The sequence below is a fragment of the Lemur catta genome, chromosome 14 (assembly GCF_020740605.2).
Source record: "Lemur catta isolate mLemCat1 chromosome 14, mLemCat1.pri, whole genome shotgun sequence".
NCBI classification, from domain to species: Eukaryota; Metazoa; Chordata; class Mammalia; order Primates; family Lemuridae; genus Lemur; species Lemur catta.
Window position 1 is genome coordinate 29945091 of NC_059141.1, and position 17208 is coordinate 29962298.

Consider the following 17208-nt stretch of genomic DNA (forward strand, 5'->3'; position numbering starts at 1 on the left):
CTAGTTTGATTTCTTAATTGTTTATGTTATTTGTACCATCATTTTTCTCATTCAACCAGAGTTGAAAACTCCCATTTTTGAATTTTTTTCCCCCTGCTTATCTGGCTATTTCAGTAGTTTAAGTTCATTAGGCATTTAAACACTCTGATGTGACCTAGTACAGGCCCTTATCACGTTAACTTGGTATTTATGCTAGTAGTCAAAATAATGTTTTTCCAATTTTCAATTCAGCCCAGTTTGTAATCAAGGCCACCAGCAGATTAATCTTCAAAAAAACACAGCTTCTATCAGGTCATGCCACCGCTTATAAAACATGTCTATTGGCTTCTCATTACCTTAAGAGACTATGTCTTAATCCTTGAGCCTGTTTGTCATCTGTAAAATAAGGCTAATGAGAAGTATTATAGAAGGTTGTGGAAATAAAATGAGGTCATGTACCTAGAAAAGCTTTTAAGAACTTTGTAAGCCACATAGTAATATACATATGTAAGGAGAAAGAAACTAACTTAAGTGCCTGCTATGTGCTGGGCACACGACATGCATTATATGATCGTATAATTCGTAGACCAACCCTGTAAAGTAAGTTTTAATCGTCACTTCATAAGTGAGGAAACTAAGCTCAGAAAAATTAAGTAATTTGCCCAAGATCCAAGCTAGTAATAGTATTTATTGTTGTCTAGTCATTCAACAAATATTTATTTGCTACCTGTGTCAGACTCTCTGCTAGGAACTATTAAAATCTGACTAAGCTGATGTTCAAGATACCTGCACATTTTCACATTAGTCTCCTTCCACCTGCCTCCTCAATTTATCTCCCACAATTTGAACTAACAAACAGGTGCTAATCACCGATTGTGTACAACATTCACTTATTCAGCCAAAATTAAGCACCTACCATGTGAAAGATTGGGGCTTTAGAAAAGACCAAAACAGACCATGTATCCTCTCTGGTTGAATTTATATTCTAACGAAAGGAAAAATAGAATAAACAGATAAACATGGAAATATATTTATGTACTATATAAAACAAGTTGAGAGAGTAATTAGAAACCTTTCAACTGGATAAATCAGGGAAAACCTGAGGAAGAGCTTAAGCTGAGGCCTAAATGACAAGAGGTAGCTAGCTGTGTAAAGATCTGGGAAGCCTTCCAGGTAAGGGGTATACCTAATAGAAAGGCCTAGGAGAAGTCTGCTGTGTTGAGAGATGAGATAGGAGGTAGAAAGGGGTCACAGTAAGGAATTTGGATTTCACTCCATGTGCAGTCAAAAGTCATAGGAGGGTTTTAAGCAAGTTAGTAAAATGATCTGAGTTCCATTTTTAAAATATTACTCTTAGGCTGGGCATAGTGGCTCACACCTGTAATCCCAGCACTTTGGGAGGCCAAGGCAGGAGGATCACTTGAGGTCAGAAGTTTGAGACCAGCCTGGGCAACATAGCAAGACCTCATCTCTACAAAAAATGAGAAAAATTAGCTGGACGTGGTGGTGCATGCCTGTAGTCCCCGCTACTCAGGAGGCTGAGGCAGAAGGATCTCTTGGGCCCAGGAGTTTGAAGATGCTGTAATCTATGATCACACCACTGCACTCTAGCCTGGGCAACAGAGCAAGACCCAGTCTCTGAAAACAAACAAACAAACAAACAAACAAACAAAAAACCAGTGGTGAAACAATGTTGGACAATTGGCATGCCATATGGAAGAAATCCGTAGTTCATAGCATGTGCCAAAATAAATCTCAGATGGATTAAAGATCTAAAAATGAAACACAGAACTCTAAACCTATTAGGAGACTGTATTGAAGAATATTTTGAAGAATATTTTGACCTCAGGGTAAAAAAGAATTTCTTTATTTATTTTTCATTTTTATTTATTTATTTATTTATTTTTTGAGACAGAGTCTCGCTCTATTGACCGGGCTAGAGTGCTGTGGCGTCAGCCTAGCTCACAACAACCTCAAACTCCTAGGCTTAAGCAATCCTTCTGCCTTAGCCTCCCGAGTAGCTGGGACTACAGGCATGTGCCACCATGCCCGGCTAATTTTTTTCTACATATATTTTTAGCTGTCCAGATAATTTCTTTCTATTTTTAGTAGGGAGGGGTGTTGCTCTTGCTCAGGCTGGTCTCGAACTCCTGCCCTCAAGCAATCCTCCCTCCTCGGCCTCCTAGATAAATGGTAAATAAAAATATTTACCATTGAGGAAAAAAATAGATAAACCCACTAAACTATAAAACTTGTAGATTGCAAAAGGAAAACATCCAAAGGAAGGGGAAAGATGACTGGCTTTCCATGTGTCTCTTTTAAGAGCTGGGAAGAACTTTCCCAGAAGCTGATAGCAAACTTCTTAAAGTGAGCAGAATTAGGTCACACCCCTAACTAAACCAACCATTGGTAATGGAGATGAAAGTATCCTTAAACCACTAGGAAGATGAGAATGGAGTCAGCTTCCCCTGAGAAACAAGGCTCCACTGGGAGAGCTAGAAAAATGGCTGCGTCACCTCTGGCATCTCAAATGCAGGGAGAAGGAAAAGGAAGGAGGAAGAGGTAGCATCTGCCTCAAGAAAGCAAAAATCTTCCCATCAATTCTTAGAAGCCTTGTATTTACATCTCATTGGCCAGAACTATGTCACATGTCCACAAAACTACGAGGGATTCTGGAAAGATAGTGGAATGATACTTGCACTAACTATACTTCTCATATGATCAAAGGGTCTTTGGTATGACTAAAAAGTATAGATTATCCAGTTAAATTATTTACATCAAAATATTTGGACCTACAATTACACTGTCACCTCATGCTAAATACAAAGGTAAATTTTAAATAGGTTAACAGGTTAAATATAAAAAATTAAAACAATATAAAATGCATATATATTAAATGTTATTTATAAAATCTCAGATAAGATTTGGTATGGATGAGAACTATACCTTTCTGTAGTCAAGTGATAGAAGAGCAATTGTGAAAGGAGGTGGAAAATGAGAACCAGCATAGTACCCCAACCATAGATGCATATTCAGTTCTATGGATGAGAGAAACATACAAAGGAAAGCATGCACGTGGAGGTTGAGTATCTAGAAATTGATTTTAAAAAATAGTTTAGGCCTATACATTTCTTGAAAAGTTTTTGGGAATCCCCAGGTGTGCATATGCCCCAGTTTAAAGACCACTGCTCTAGGGACGTAAAAGATGATGCCTAAGAAGATCTCTACAAGGGTGTGCACTACAGCACTGTTTATCATCTAGAGAATCTGGAAATAATCTAAATTTTTGTCCATAGAGTAATGGATAAATTAAATGTAATATAGCCATATAATGGAATCCCAACATCAGTAAAATGATACTAGATCAGTAAAATAAACTAGATCTACATATGTCAATAAGGAGAAAATTCAAAACCATAGTGGAGTTTAAAAAGCAAGATGCAGGGGACTTTTGCTGTATTAAAAAAAAAAAGCAAGAGGCAGAATAATATTTAAAAGTTAATATTTTATCATATTCTTCTGGGTCCTAAATTGCAGCTGTGCCCTGCTCCCCAGGGCCTCAGCCTCTGAAAGCCCTTGTTCCCCAGAGCCATGCCAGTGCTGTGCGCTACCCACCAGGGTCAGAACCATAACTATATCCCACCCCTCTGGGCCCCAAGATTCTGGGGTGTGCCTCAGAGCAACAGACCCCATCTTAGTGGGAGAAATGCATCTACTCAGGCCATGGAAAGTGAACCTCTGCCCCAAGTTCCAGGAGCTACAGTAGTTTCACAAATCCTGAGCCCAGGAACCTGGCTCCACAGCTATTCCAAACGCCTGTGCCCTTTATCCCAGTGCTGCTGTGGCTACCTGTGGGTCATGAGAGGCTCACACCAAGAGAGATCCCCTCAGCTTAGACTCCTTACTGTGGGGAACACAAGAACAGAAGGATCCCTAAAACCATTGCTCTGACAACCTACATAGCCACTGTCACTACCACAAACTCCTACAGCCTACACCACTGAGCCACCCAGTCATTGCTGACATTGATCACAACTGTAGAAACTGCATAGAGCCTACATCACTGTGCCCACATAGAATCAGAACCACTGCATTCCGCCCAGACAGCACCCCCAGGCCCATCTGCATGTGAAAGTCTCCCCTACAAAAGCCACTCTGTAAAGTTTGGAAGAAGTGACTGTAAAATTTGGATTCAGTCAAAAGGCCACACTTAAGGACCTAGAAAGCCACATTTCACCTTAAGGTCATGGGTTCCCCACCCCTGGCACTGGATAGAAAATTAACAGGAAATACTGGAATTGAATTGCACTTTTGACCAAATGGATCTAACAGACATATGCAGAACTTTCCATCTAACAGCAGTAGGACAAACATTTTTTTCTCCTTCACAAGGAACATTCTCCATGATAGACCATATGTTTGGCCATGAAATTAGTCTTAAAAAATGTAAGACAATTAAATCTTAAGAAGATTGAAGTTACATGTACTATTGTTTCAGACCACAGTGGTGTGAACCTAGAAATCAATAACAGGAGAAATCTTGAAAAATACACAAATATGTGGAAATTGAACAACATGCTCCTGAACAACTAAGAGGAAATAAAAAGGGAAATTAAAAAATATCCTGAGGCAAACAACAATGGAAACACAACATACCAAAATCTCTGGGACGCACGCAGCAAAGCAGTTTTAAGAGGGAAGTTTAAAGCAGTGAATGCCTACATTAAAAAAGAAGGAAGATCCCAAATAAATAGTCTAACATTATGCCTCAAGGAACTAGAAAACGAAGAATAAACTAAACCCAAAATTAGCAGAAGGGAGGAAACAATAAAAATCAGAACAGAAACAAAACGTAGAGGACAGAAAAACCATGGAAAAAAATCAATAAAACTGAGTCAGCTTTTTGAAAAAATAAACATAATTGACAAACTGTTAGCTAGTCTAAGAAAAGAGGGGAGAAGACTCAAAATAGAAAATGAAAGGGAAGAAATTACAACAAATGCCTCAAAAATTCAAAGGATCATAAGGGACTAATCCTAGCACTCTAGGGGCAGAGGTGGGAGGATGGCTTGAGCCTGAGCAAGAGCGAGACCCCATCTTTAGTGGAGACCTCATCTCTACTAAAAATAGAAAAATTAGCCAGGTGTGTGGCTCATGCCTGTAGTCCCAGCTACTTGGGAGGCTGAGGCAGAAGGATCACTCGAGCTTAGGAGTTGAGGTTGCTGTGAGCTATGATGATGTCACTGCACTCTAGCCTGGGCGACAGAGTGAGACTCTGTCTCAAAAAAAAGAAAGAAAGAAAATTGCAGACCAATCTCTCTGATGAATATTGATGCAAAAATCCTCAATAAAATACTAGCAAACCAAATCCAACAGTACATTAAAAAGATTATACATCATGACCAAGTGGGATTTATCCTTGGCATGTAAGGCCTGTTTAACATATGCAAAACAATCAATGTGATACTTTACATTAACAGAATGAAAGATAAAAACCACATGACCATCTCAGTTGATGTCAGAAAAGTGTTCAACAATATCCAACATCCTTTCTTGATAAAAACTCTCAACAGTTTAGGTGTAGAAGGAAAGTTCTTCAACATAATAAAGATCATTTATGAAAAACCCACAGTTAACATTATAATCAATCAGGAATAACTGAAAGCTTTTCCACTAAGATCCGGTACAAGGGAAGGATGCCCACTCTCACCACTTCTATTCAACATAGTATTAGAAGTACTAGCAGGAGGAATCACACGAGAAAAAGAATAAAAAGCATCCAAATTAGGAAGGAAAAAGTAAAATTATCTGTATTTGCAGATGACATAATCCTATATGTACAAACACCAAAGATTCCACAAAAAAACCCCACAAAACTGTTAGAACTATTATAATAAATGAATTCAGTGAAGTTTCAGAATACAAAATCAACATTAAAAATCAGTAGCGTTTTTATACACAAATAACAACTTGACAGAAAAAGAAATCAAGAAAACAATCCCATTTATGATAGCTTAAAAAATAAAATAAAATACTTAGGAATAAATTTAACCAAGGAGTGAAAGGTCTGTATACTGAAAACTACAAATCAATGATGAAAGCAAAAAATATTCATCCCACCAAAAAGAATGAGATCTTTCCATTTGTCACAACATGGATGAGCTTGAAGGACATTATGCTAAGTGAAATAAGCCAGACATGGAAAGAAAAACATTACACATTCTCACTTATATGCAGAATCTTTAAAAAGTCAAATATACAGAGATAGAGAATAAAATACTGGTTATCAGGGCACAGTGGGTTGGGGAGAAAATGGGAAGAAGTAGGTCAGAGGATAGCAAATATGTAGATGAACAAGTCTAGAGATCTAATGTACAACATGAAGACTGTACTATAGGTGATAATATCATGCTGTATTTGGGATTTAAGCTAAATGAGTATATTTTAGCTTCTTTTGCCACAAAAAGAAAAAAAATAGGTAAGTATATTAGATGATGAATATGTTATTTTGCTTCAATATAGTAACCTTTGTACTATCTGTTTATATTCATAACATCATGTTGTATATGTTAAATATACACAATGAAATTTACTTAAAAATTTTTTTAGGCCGGGTGAGGTGGCTCATGCCTGTAATCCTAGCACTCTAGGAGGCTGAGGCGGGAGGATTGCTTGAGGTCAGGAGTTCGAGACCAGCCTGAGCAAGAGCAACACCCCATCTCTACTAAAAAAATAGAAAGAAATTAGCTGGACAACTAAAAATATATATATAAAAAATTAGCCGGGCATGGTGGCGCATGCCTGTAGTCCCAGCTACTTGGGAGGCTGAGGCAGAAGGATTGCTTGAGCCCAGGAGTTTGAGGTTGCTGTGAGCTAGGCTGACACCATGGCACTCTAGCCCGGGCAACAGAGTAAGACTCTGTCTCAAAAAAAAAAAAAAAAAAAAAAGTTTAGTGTATTTGCTTCAGATAAATTTTAAAGAAATTAAAGTGTAATTGAAGCCATCTTTCACTCCTTTCCAATCCCATTCCCCTCCCTATCTTTCCCCAAATAACTGTTGTTATGAAGTTTGTATGTATACTTCCTGTCCATGTTATTGTTTCGCTATATATATGTGTATCCATAAACAATAGAATATCATTTCATTTGTTTGTTACTCAGCTAGTTAGTTAACGTTATGTTTCCAAGATTTATTCAATTATATGAAAATCCATAATTTATCCATTTCTGTACTAGTTGATATTTAGGTTTTTCCAATTTTAATATCCATACAGCTGCAATGACTATACTTGAATGAGCTTTACATATATGTGCATAAAAAGTAGAAAATTTTTACAAGTGGATTGAAAGAATTCACCCCAAACTTATAACACACTGGTTACCCCTGGGTGAGAGTGGTTAGGTAAAGATGGAAATAGGATTTGAAACGAGTAATGGAAATGGAAGAGTTATTTTTTTTCTTTAAAATATAGAACACAAATATGACAATCTGTTAATGTATGCTAATTCTGAGTGATAGGAATATAATTTTTATGTGCATTTTTGTTATTTTCTATTTTTTTCCAACATTTATTATGAAATTTTTCTAAAATACAGAAGAGTTGAAAAAACTATACAGTGAACATCCATGTACCTACCACTTAGATTCTATGATTAATATTTTACTATGTTTGCCTTATCACATAACTATTACTCATTTCCTTCTAATTTATATTATCCATATTAGTTTTTATACATTTCAAAGTAAGTTGCTAAAATCAGTACACTTCACTCCTAAACACTTCAGCATGGATATTATTAACTTGAGTTTAATAATTGTTTAGAGGGTTTTGTAAACTAAAATTTACATATACTAAAATACACAAATCTTAAATGTAACCCAAACCCCTACCAAGTTATAGAATATTGCGATAATCCCAGAAAGTTTCTTTGCATCCCTTCCTGATCAATATAACTCCCCACTAATCCCACAGAGGTAGTCCTGTTCTGACTTTTTTCCCCACCGTGGTTTAATTTTGTTTGTTCTAGAACTTCATATAGACGTAATCATACCATATGGGCTCTTTTGTGTCTCGCTTCATTTGCTTAACGTTATGGTTTTGAGATTAATCCATGTTGTAGTATGTTACAGTAATTCATTCCTTTTTATTGCTGCATGATAAACATTGTGTCACAATTTGTTTATTCATTCACTTGCAGATGAATAATTGAGTTGTTTCCAGTTTGGGACTATTATGAATAAAGTGCTATAAACATTCCCATACATGTGTTTTTGTGGTCATATATTTTTATTTACTTTGGGTAAATACCTAGGAGTAGAATCATAGAGTAGATGTGTATTTAACTTTATAGAAAATGTAGGTTTTCCAAAATGCTTGTATCATTTTATACTCCTATCAGCAATGTATGAGGGTTCAAGCAATCAACCTTTTGCCTTGAGCACTGTATTAGGTACAAAAGAGATCTAAAAAATGATCCTTGTCTATAAAGCTTAACAATATAGTTTGGGAGATTAGGCTAGTACATATGAAACAGAGAAAATTTGAAAGATAATTTGGAAAATGGAAAGATAATTTTAAAAGTTTATTTATTTATTTTTAAAATCTTAATCCCATCCATGGTAAGAAAGCTAATTTTAGATGCAGGAAGAATTATGTAGTCTTAAGAAACTGAGAGACAGGAAACTCCTCTCCCCATCTAGTAAAGAAGATTGTTGGGTCTGGTGCTGCAGCTCACCTTATCTGAGGGGAAGAAGGAAAGGAGGTGCTACAAAGACTATTCCTTATGGTAATATTTTTCCTTTGTGAGGCTCGTAGGACAGGACCAAGAAGACAATCAGTAAAATCATCAAAAAAGTATAAATTATTAGATAATATATGATAGGAATCCAAACAGGTAAGTTGGATCGCTGATGCAAACAAGATTATTTTTTAAAAAATCACTATTAAGATATATATTTTATGTTTTCTTACACATCTCACATCATGATATCTTAAAAAGTAACTTCCCTTGCACTACATCAAAGGTAAACACTTTTGTGCATCGCAGGACACTATGAACACGGTGAAAAGGCAACCCATGGAATGGGAGAAAATATTTGTAAATCATATATCTGATAAGAGGTTAATATTCAGAATATATTATATAAAGAATTCCTACCACTTACTGACAATAGCACAAACAACCAAATTAAAAATGGAGAAAGGAGTCAGGAGTGGTGGTCCAATGCTTGTAGTCCCAGCTACTCCAGAGGTTGGGGTGAGAGGATCATTTGAGCCCAGGAGTTCAAGTTCAGCTTGGGCAACATAGCATGACCCTGGCTCTTAAAAAAAAGTGGGCAAAGGACTTGAATACACATTTCTCCAAAGAAGATATACAAATGGCCAATAACTACATGGAAAGAAGCTCAACATCACTAATAATTACAGAAATGCAAAGACTACCATAATGAGATACCACTTCACACCTGTAGGATGGCTATTATAATAAAAACAAAAAATAACAAGTGTTGACGAGGATGTGGAGAAATTGGAATCCTGTGCACTGTTGGTAGGAATGTAAAATGATGCAGCCAGTAAGGAAAATAGCATGGCAGTTCCTCAAAAAGTTAAAAACAGAATTACCATGTGATCCAGTAATTCCATTTCTGGGTATATTCCCAAAAGAATTGAAAGCAGGAATTAGAACAGATATTTATATACCAGTGCTTATATTCATAATACCCAAAAGATGGAAACAACATGTGTCTATCAATGAATGAATGGATAAACAAGATGTGGTATGTATACACAATGGAGTATTATTCAGCCTTAAAAGGAAAGAAATTCAGACACATGGTACAACATAGATGAACCTTGAAAACATTATGCTAAGTGAAATAAGCCAATCACAAAAGGACAAATTACATTTATATGGGGTACCTAGAGTAGTCAAATTCATAGAGACAGAAAGTAGAATGATGATTGCCAGGGGATGGGGAAGGGAGGAAAGGGGAATTGTTTAATGGGCATAGAGTTTCAGTTTTGTTTTTTTCTTTTCTTTTTTTTTAAATAGAGATGGGGTCTTGCTCTTGCTCAGGCTGGTCTGGAACTCCTGAGCTCAAGCAATCCTCCCACCATGGCCTCCCAGAGTGCTAGGATTACAGGCGTGAGCCACCTCGCCTGGCCTAGAGTTTAAGTTTTGGAAGATGAAAATAGTTCTGGAAATAGCGATGATGGTTGCACAACAGTGTGAATGTACTTAATGCCATTAAACCATACACCTAAAAATAGTTAAAATGATAAATTTTATGTTATGTATCTTTTACCACAATTTTAAAAAAGTAACTCCACTTTTCTGACATGGCATAGCTCATCTGTGTGCCCTTACTTGGTTACTCTGGGAACAATATTTCTGAGAGTGAAACATGGTCTCTGGAATATCTCTCAATAATTATAACTGTTCAAGTAATAAACTTTTTCATTGTAATTAGTGTGTTATGCCACAAGATGTCATTATTTAGCTGAAAAACAGTGCCAATTTGGTTCAGTAGTTTAACAAGTAATACCAGAGCAACAGACCAAGAAAAAAAATGTCTATGCCTCCTCATCAGTGCTTCACATGTACAAATATGGTTTTCTGGGAAAGAGAGGGTTTCCATCTGTGGAATGTATTAATTAGCTATTCTTATTTATGAAAACTATGCTAATAATTTAATTTCATAGGTACAAATTGGTTTTTTTATTATAAATCAAGTTGGTGTAATTAAGACATAAATAACTTAGAAAGTAGCAGTAGTGAAATACAAAGCCAAAATGTAAAAATCATTGATCATTGAAAATCAGATAGCTTGTGGCTTTATCACTAAATGATGTGTGACCTTGGGCAAATCATTAAATTTCTCTGATTTTACCAATTCACCAGAGTGGTAAAAACTTCCTTTTTTAGGTCAATATACATCACTATATATTTCATATGTGCTATCTATATTTAAATACATTCTTCTAATCTATTTTGGTTGTTATACTAGTAATCAAATTATAATTGTTCCAATACAATGCCAATAGGAGTTCAGTAATAGAAAATATTATCTGCAAGAAGATATTAGGAAGTATAATGAGATGTCTTGACATCTTGGGGAAGTATTTTAGGAAAATATTTACTTGCATAAAATAATTATAGTCAGAAGTATAACTCTTGAAATAAAAAAAATCACATTTATTACTGAGAACATTTTTTAAAAAGATCGTGGAACATCCTGATGTTTAAAAAAATAGCTTTACTTAAAGATAAAATTTTCAAGATCCAAGAATACATTAATTCTTAACTGTTACACCATTTGAATTGGTAATTTTACCTTTCAACTACTATAATGCAAATAATTTTTTAAACTTCTAATTTTTGCAAGACATATATTTATAACTGATTTACAATACCTAAAAATAATCAAAAACCCAAATGCCCACCCCTGGGTGAACTTCTGGAGATTATGGTATGTTAATAAACAAGGATATTATATTTTATTAGTAGTAACAATTATTAGCGTTAAGATTAAGTTATTAGGATAAGAAAGACTATTGGAAATGATGAATAACAATATAGGACTCAGAATGATATGAAAAATAGAAAGAATGAAAATATGTAATCGTGTAAGTTTAGAATATTGATGTTTCTTTTTATTTTGTTTAACTCTTAAAACTTAGATCTCTGTTTCTTTTATTTTTCAGATAATTAAGTATGTAAAAAGAAACAAGAATGATTTGTTTAAATTTGCATGCTTATTTTAAACATTGGGGGCAAAATACAAGGCATATATTTCATGTTACAGGGCCACTTCTCTCACACATCTGGGGGGAGTGAGTGAGGGGGACGTGGTGGTGGGAAATCTCCCAGTTCGAGAGAGGTCTGGGAGGGGCGTAGAGGGGGAGGCCCCTTCTGTCCCATTGATAACACATTCATTCACAGAGAGCCGGCTACAACAGCTTATCCTTCAGGCGGTCATTCTCTCTATCCTAATAAGGCTCCCGACACCTCTCCCAGAACTCGGTAAGTTCAAAGTGCGGTAAAAGTGCATTTTCCGAGGAATGCTCAGTGCAGGGTGAAGAAGGCAGGAGGCGAAGGAGTGGGGAGAGGTGGTAATTATCGTGCATCGTTCATCTATCGCATTTGCAAGAGGAAGAAAATCCCAATGCGCAAATGGTTTCAAAGTGATTATTCACAGTAAGCATTTTCCCCCAGGAAAGCTCTTCGGAGGATCCCCTCGCGTTCTCAGCTGCAGGCGTCTGGGCGAAGGGCTGCGCCTGGCTCACGCGTAGCGTCTCTGCCTCTGTCCGCAGGTCCTGGGGATGCTCCTCGCCTGGTCCTGCATCTACTGAAGGGCCCAGGGGAGCGAAGAGCGGAGCACGGACACCACGGGCCATGAGTCCTCCGAGGCCGCGAATGTCGCTCTCGCTGCTGCTGGTGCCGCTCCTGGGCAGCTGCCTCCTCGCGGCCGCCCGGAGGGACAAGGGGGCGGCTGGCACCGCGGCGGAGCGGGTCCCCGGCCCCGCAGGCGGCTCCTCGGGTCGCTTCAACAGCCCAGAGCAGCACGCGTGCAGCTGGCAGCTCCTGCTGCCCGCCCCAGGGGCGGCGGCGGGCAGCGAGCTGGCGCTGAGCTGCCGGGGCCCGGACGGGGCGCGCCAGCAGTGCGCCTACCGCGGGGAGCCGGAGCGCTGCGCCGCCTACGCCGCTCGCAGCTCGCGCTACTGGAAGCAGGTGCTGGGCGGGCTGCGCAAGAAGCGGCGGCCGTGCCAAGACCCCTCGCCGCTCCAGGCCCGCCTGTGCGCCGGCAAGAAGGGCCACGGCGCTGAGCTGCGCCTAGTGTCGCGCGCGTCCCCGCCTGCCCACCCCACCGCCGCGGGCTTTCCCGGAGAGCCCAAGTCCCGCGCCAGGAGCCGGGGGCGGCCCCGGGAGCACGCGGGCGGCCCGGTCCCGAGCGCGCGGCCCAAAGGAAAGCCCTCTGAGAGGAAGACGAAAGGGGGCAAGAGGAAGGCGGCCTCGCACCCCCACGAGGAGCGACCCATGGGGACGGGGCCCTACCCGGACGGGCTGGACGAGAACGCGGAGCTCACGGAGACCTACTGCGCGGAGAAGTGGCACTCCCTCTGCAACTTCTTTGTCAATTTCTGGAACGGCTGAGGCTGCGGGCCTGGGGAGGGATGAGGGGGAAGGTGTGGGGAAGGGGTAATCAGCGCAGCAGGGGAGGGGACGCCAAGGGCATCTTGGACCCAGGGATACCGGGTTAGAGAATGGGGAGGAGTCCAGGTTCTAGAATGGGGCGGGAGCGGGGTTGGGGATGTGGGTTTGGTATGAGGGTGTAAGGGGTATGGAGACTCTCTGGGACAGCAGAGAAGTTGAAAATTTTGAAGAGTCTCAACTCTGCTAAAGAGCAGAAGAAAAAATGGAAACAAATAGCTGTACCTTAAATGTGCAGAAACTGGAGACTGGGGAGAAAAATGAATACAGAGAGAGGCTGAGAATAAGGGGGAAATAGAGTGACTAAAGTGATGTGAATCTCGTGTGGGGAGCAGGATACAATGTATATTGTTTAACACATTTATATTAAAATGTAATCATGAGGAATTGATAACCTAAACCAGGTTGAATTGTTCAGTGTCTTTTCACCTAACCAGCTGACAAGATTGCAGACTTTTTTTTTTTTCCCCTCTCTGAATTGGCATGAACTTGGGTGCCACCTGTTGTCATCCATGACCTCTATGGGAGTAGAAGCCTCACAGATCAAAACTGGCTCGAGGGAAAAATTTTCAGGATGGTTGCATTTCAATTCTTTTACAAGTGCTACATTTTAACAGAGTGATGCCTAGTGTTCTGAAACTTTTCCATTAACCTTCTAAATTTGGAAGTGAATTGTAGAAGTCGAGTGTGCCAGTAGATTTTTAAAAAACAATTCTCTATATTTGATCAGATTTTTAAAAACAGCTAAAATGTAACATGTATTTCGGAGTCATTTTGACCATTATGGAAGTTGTATCTCCCTATTTCATGTAATTAATTGTTAATGTATTTCATTTTTAATGTGATGTAATAATAGACTTTTCGTATGTTAGGTGCTCAATAAAAACTGTATGGCTGGCTTTAAAGAACTGGCAAGGCAATGGAAATTCTGCCTGCATTTGATCTACTTCCAAGTACACCTTGAATTATGTTCTTAAATCTTGAATTGCTGGAAAAAGACAGGAACTAAGTCATCGACATAAGACAAGAGTCACAAACTGGCAGCTCCTGGGCCCTATCATTGTTCTGTTTGGCCTGCATAGGATTCTCTATTTTTTCCTCTTTCTCTGCCTCCCCCTCTTCCTTCCTTCCAATTAGGATTAGTCATCAGTATTTAAAAATCAGATTATTTGTTATAAAAAATCCAGATTTCTGGTTCTCTTGAAAAATCAGATCTGGCAACACTGGGTCCACCTTCCCACTTGGCAACAATTGCCTGACAATTGGCTGCCTCCCTTTCAATTAGCCATGTTTTCTAAAGAGTTCTTCATTGTTCCTACACATCTTATCAGTCAGCTTTATTAGTTTACATTACTGTGCTGAGCCCACTAGACATTTAAGCCACCCCCAGGTGTAAAGTTTTTACCTTTTTGCTGACTTTCTGTTCTTGCCCCTATCCCTTTTAAAATAGTGGTAAATGCAACAATCTTACAAATACTGATGTCTCCTGACTTTTCCCCTTTGACCTGCCTCCAGGAAATGTAAAATATTTTATAACTGTTCTGTGCATTCTTGTATTCACACAACTGTCAAAACATTCAGATTGAACATAGTTTCAGATTTATGAAGTTACATTCTTTTTTATTTTTGGAAATATATATGGTTTATTATTAGATGAGATGAAATGTGTTGAAATGGAAAATTGGAAATCGTTGGGAAAAAGCAGGTAATAGTATGCATCATGTACTCTCATTTTGGGAAAGAAGAAAAATACAAATAACGTTCTGAAAGGATAAATACTAGCCTTAGCACTGCTATTTACTGAATGGTGGGAATACTTTTTTATTCTCTCTCTTTTTTTTTTTTGCCATTCTTTTCTTTTCTTTTCTTTTTTTTAATTAGAGACAGAGTCTTGCTCTGTCTCCCAGGCTGGAGTTATTTTCTAATATATAACAATGTCATGTCCTGTTTCTGTATTAATAAGACATAATTTTTTTAAGTATAAATTTTTTATTTTTTCCTTTTATTTTTAGTTGACATGTAATAATTATACATATTTAGGGGATACAGAGTAATATTTCAATACATGTATACAATTTATAATGATCAATTTAGGGTAATTAGCATATCCATCACCTCAAACATTTATCATTTCTTTGTGTTGTGAACATTCAAAATTCTCCCTTCTAGCTTTTTGAAAATATACAATAAATTATAGGTAACCATGTTCACCCCACAGGGCTGCAGAACACCAGAACTCATTCTTATCTAGCTATAGTTTTGTTTCCATTAACCAACCTCTCTCCCCATCCCTCCTCCCACATACACTTCCCAGCTTCTGATACCCACAATTCTACTCTCTGTATGAAGTCACATTCTGAGTGTTAAACTAAATCATTAAATAGATCGACCATTAATTGACTATTAAATAAAATTCATCTTGTTGGAAGTAGTAACTACTTTAGAAATAAAAATAAAAAATTTATCTTGGCCAAGGAAAGGAAGCTCAGAATACTTGGAGACTACTCCCTAAAGATATAAACCCATGTACACTTTCTCCAAAAAGGCTGGAAAAATGCAGGTGTCATCCGAAAAAGGTATTAGAAATGAAACTACTTGGAGGAGTTTATCCTGAAGGTATATTAAATTAGTACAAGTGCACACAGAAACCCACACAAAGATATCAATAGCATCATTGTTCTTATTGACAAAAGATAAGAAACAAACAAGTTCAACCAATGGGAAGCTGGTTAAATAAATTACAGTTTGTTTATATTAGATTGAACCATATGAAACCGCTACTTGACCATTTTTGACCTGTAATGTCTCCTTTTCATGGTACATTTAGTGCTACATTGTTTGCATTTTTGTGCTCTTTGTAAGTAATTTTGCAGTTTAAAATGTTCCCCAAGCACAGTGCCGAAGTGCTATCTTGTTTTCCTAAGTGCAAGAAGGCTGTGATGTGCCTTAAAGAGAAAATATATATATTGATAAGCTTCCTTCCAGCATGAGTTACAGTGCCATTGGCCAGGAGTTCAGTGTCAATGAATCAACAATATATAGTAAATAAGGTGCCTTTAAAAGAAATACACATAAAACAAATTATGTATTGCTCAGCTGATGAAAATGTGACCAGAGGCTTGTAAGAACCTAATCCTATAGTAATAATATTTGCTCGTTCAGTGTTCACACTGATGTTATAGAACATAACTATGTCAAATAATGATAATCAACTGTATTTCTTATTTATGCTCCTGCATTCTGAGATACCATTTACCTTAACTACTACAAGATTCTAGTGCAGTTTCTATTAGTCAAAAATAAATACTATATTTATTGATTCTAAAATTTACATTGTATCATCAGAGTCCCACAGGAAACACACTTCACACTCAGAAGGGGTAATTGGAGAGTTTAATGAAGAAGCTATTTACAAAAGTGTGGAATAAGGGAAACGTACTGGGTTGAATAGTCCCCCAAAGATCCTTCCCAGAACCTCAAAATGTGATGTTATGTTGAAATAGAGTCTTTTGCAGATGTAATTAGTTGAGAGGAGGTCATACTAGAGGAGGGTGAGCCCCTAATCTGTTGTGACTGATATCCTTATAAGAAGAGGAGAAGAGATACAGACACAGAAGGCAGAAGACCAAGTGAAGAAGGAGGAAGATACTGGAATTACGTATCTACAAGCCAAGAAATATCAGGAATTGCTAGCAACCACCAGAAAGTGGAAAAGGCTGGGAAGAAGCCTTTCCTAGAGTCTCCATTCAGAATGAGCATGGTCTTGCTGGCACCTTGATTTCAGACTTCTAGCTTCCAGAACTGCGACAGAATAAATTTCTGTTGGTGTAAGCCATGCTGATTGTGGTACTTTGTTATGGCAGCCCTTGGAAACTAATTCAGGGACTAATAGGGAGTGATGGCCCACCCGGGACTAGCAACAGGGGGAAGCTATTACCAGCCGTAAGCCCAAAAGGGCAAGGGGAAGAGTGGTTTCCAGAATGCAGAGAGACACACAAAGCGGGGGGGTGGGGGGGG

The 17208-nt window shown here is 38.3% G+C and overlaps 1 protein-coding gene across 1 annotated transcript; it reads left to right on the top strand.

Annotated features, from left to right (window-relative positions):
- The first annotated feature begins 12351 nt into the window (after positions 1 to 12351).
- Positions 12352 to 13134, top strand: FGFBP3 (fibroblast growth factor binding protein 3). The gene has a single exon (XM_045567815.1). The coding sequence runs from the start codon at positions 12376 to 12378 to the stop codon at positions 13132 to 13134; it is 759 nt and encodes a 252-aa protein (XP_045423771.1). The 5' UTR covers positions 12352 to 12375.
- The last annotated feature ends 4074 nt before the right edge of the window (positions 13135 to 17208 follow it).

What these genes read in the sequence shown, in the direction of transcription:
- FGFBP3 (XM_045567815.1), top strand. Translation starts at nt 12,376, where the DNA reads ATGAGTCCTCCGAGGCCGCGAATGTCGCTCTCGCTGCTGCTGGTGCCG.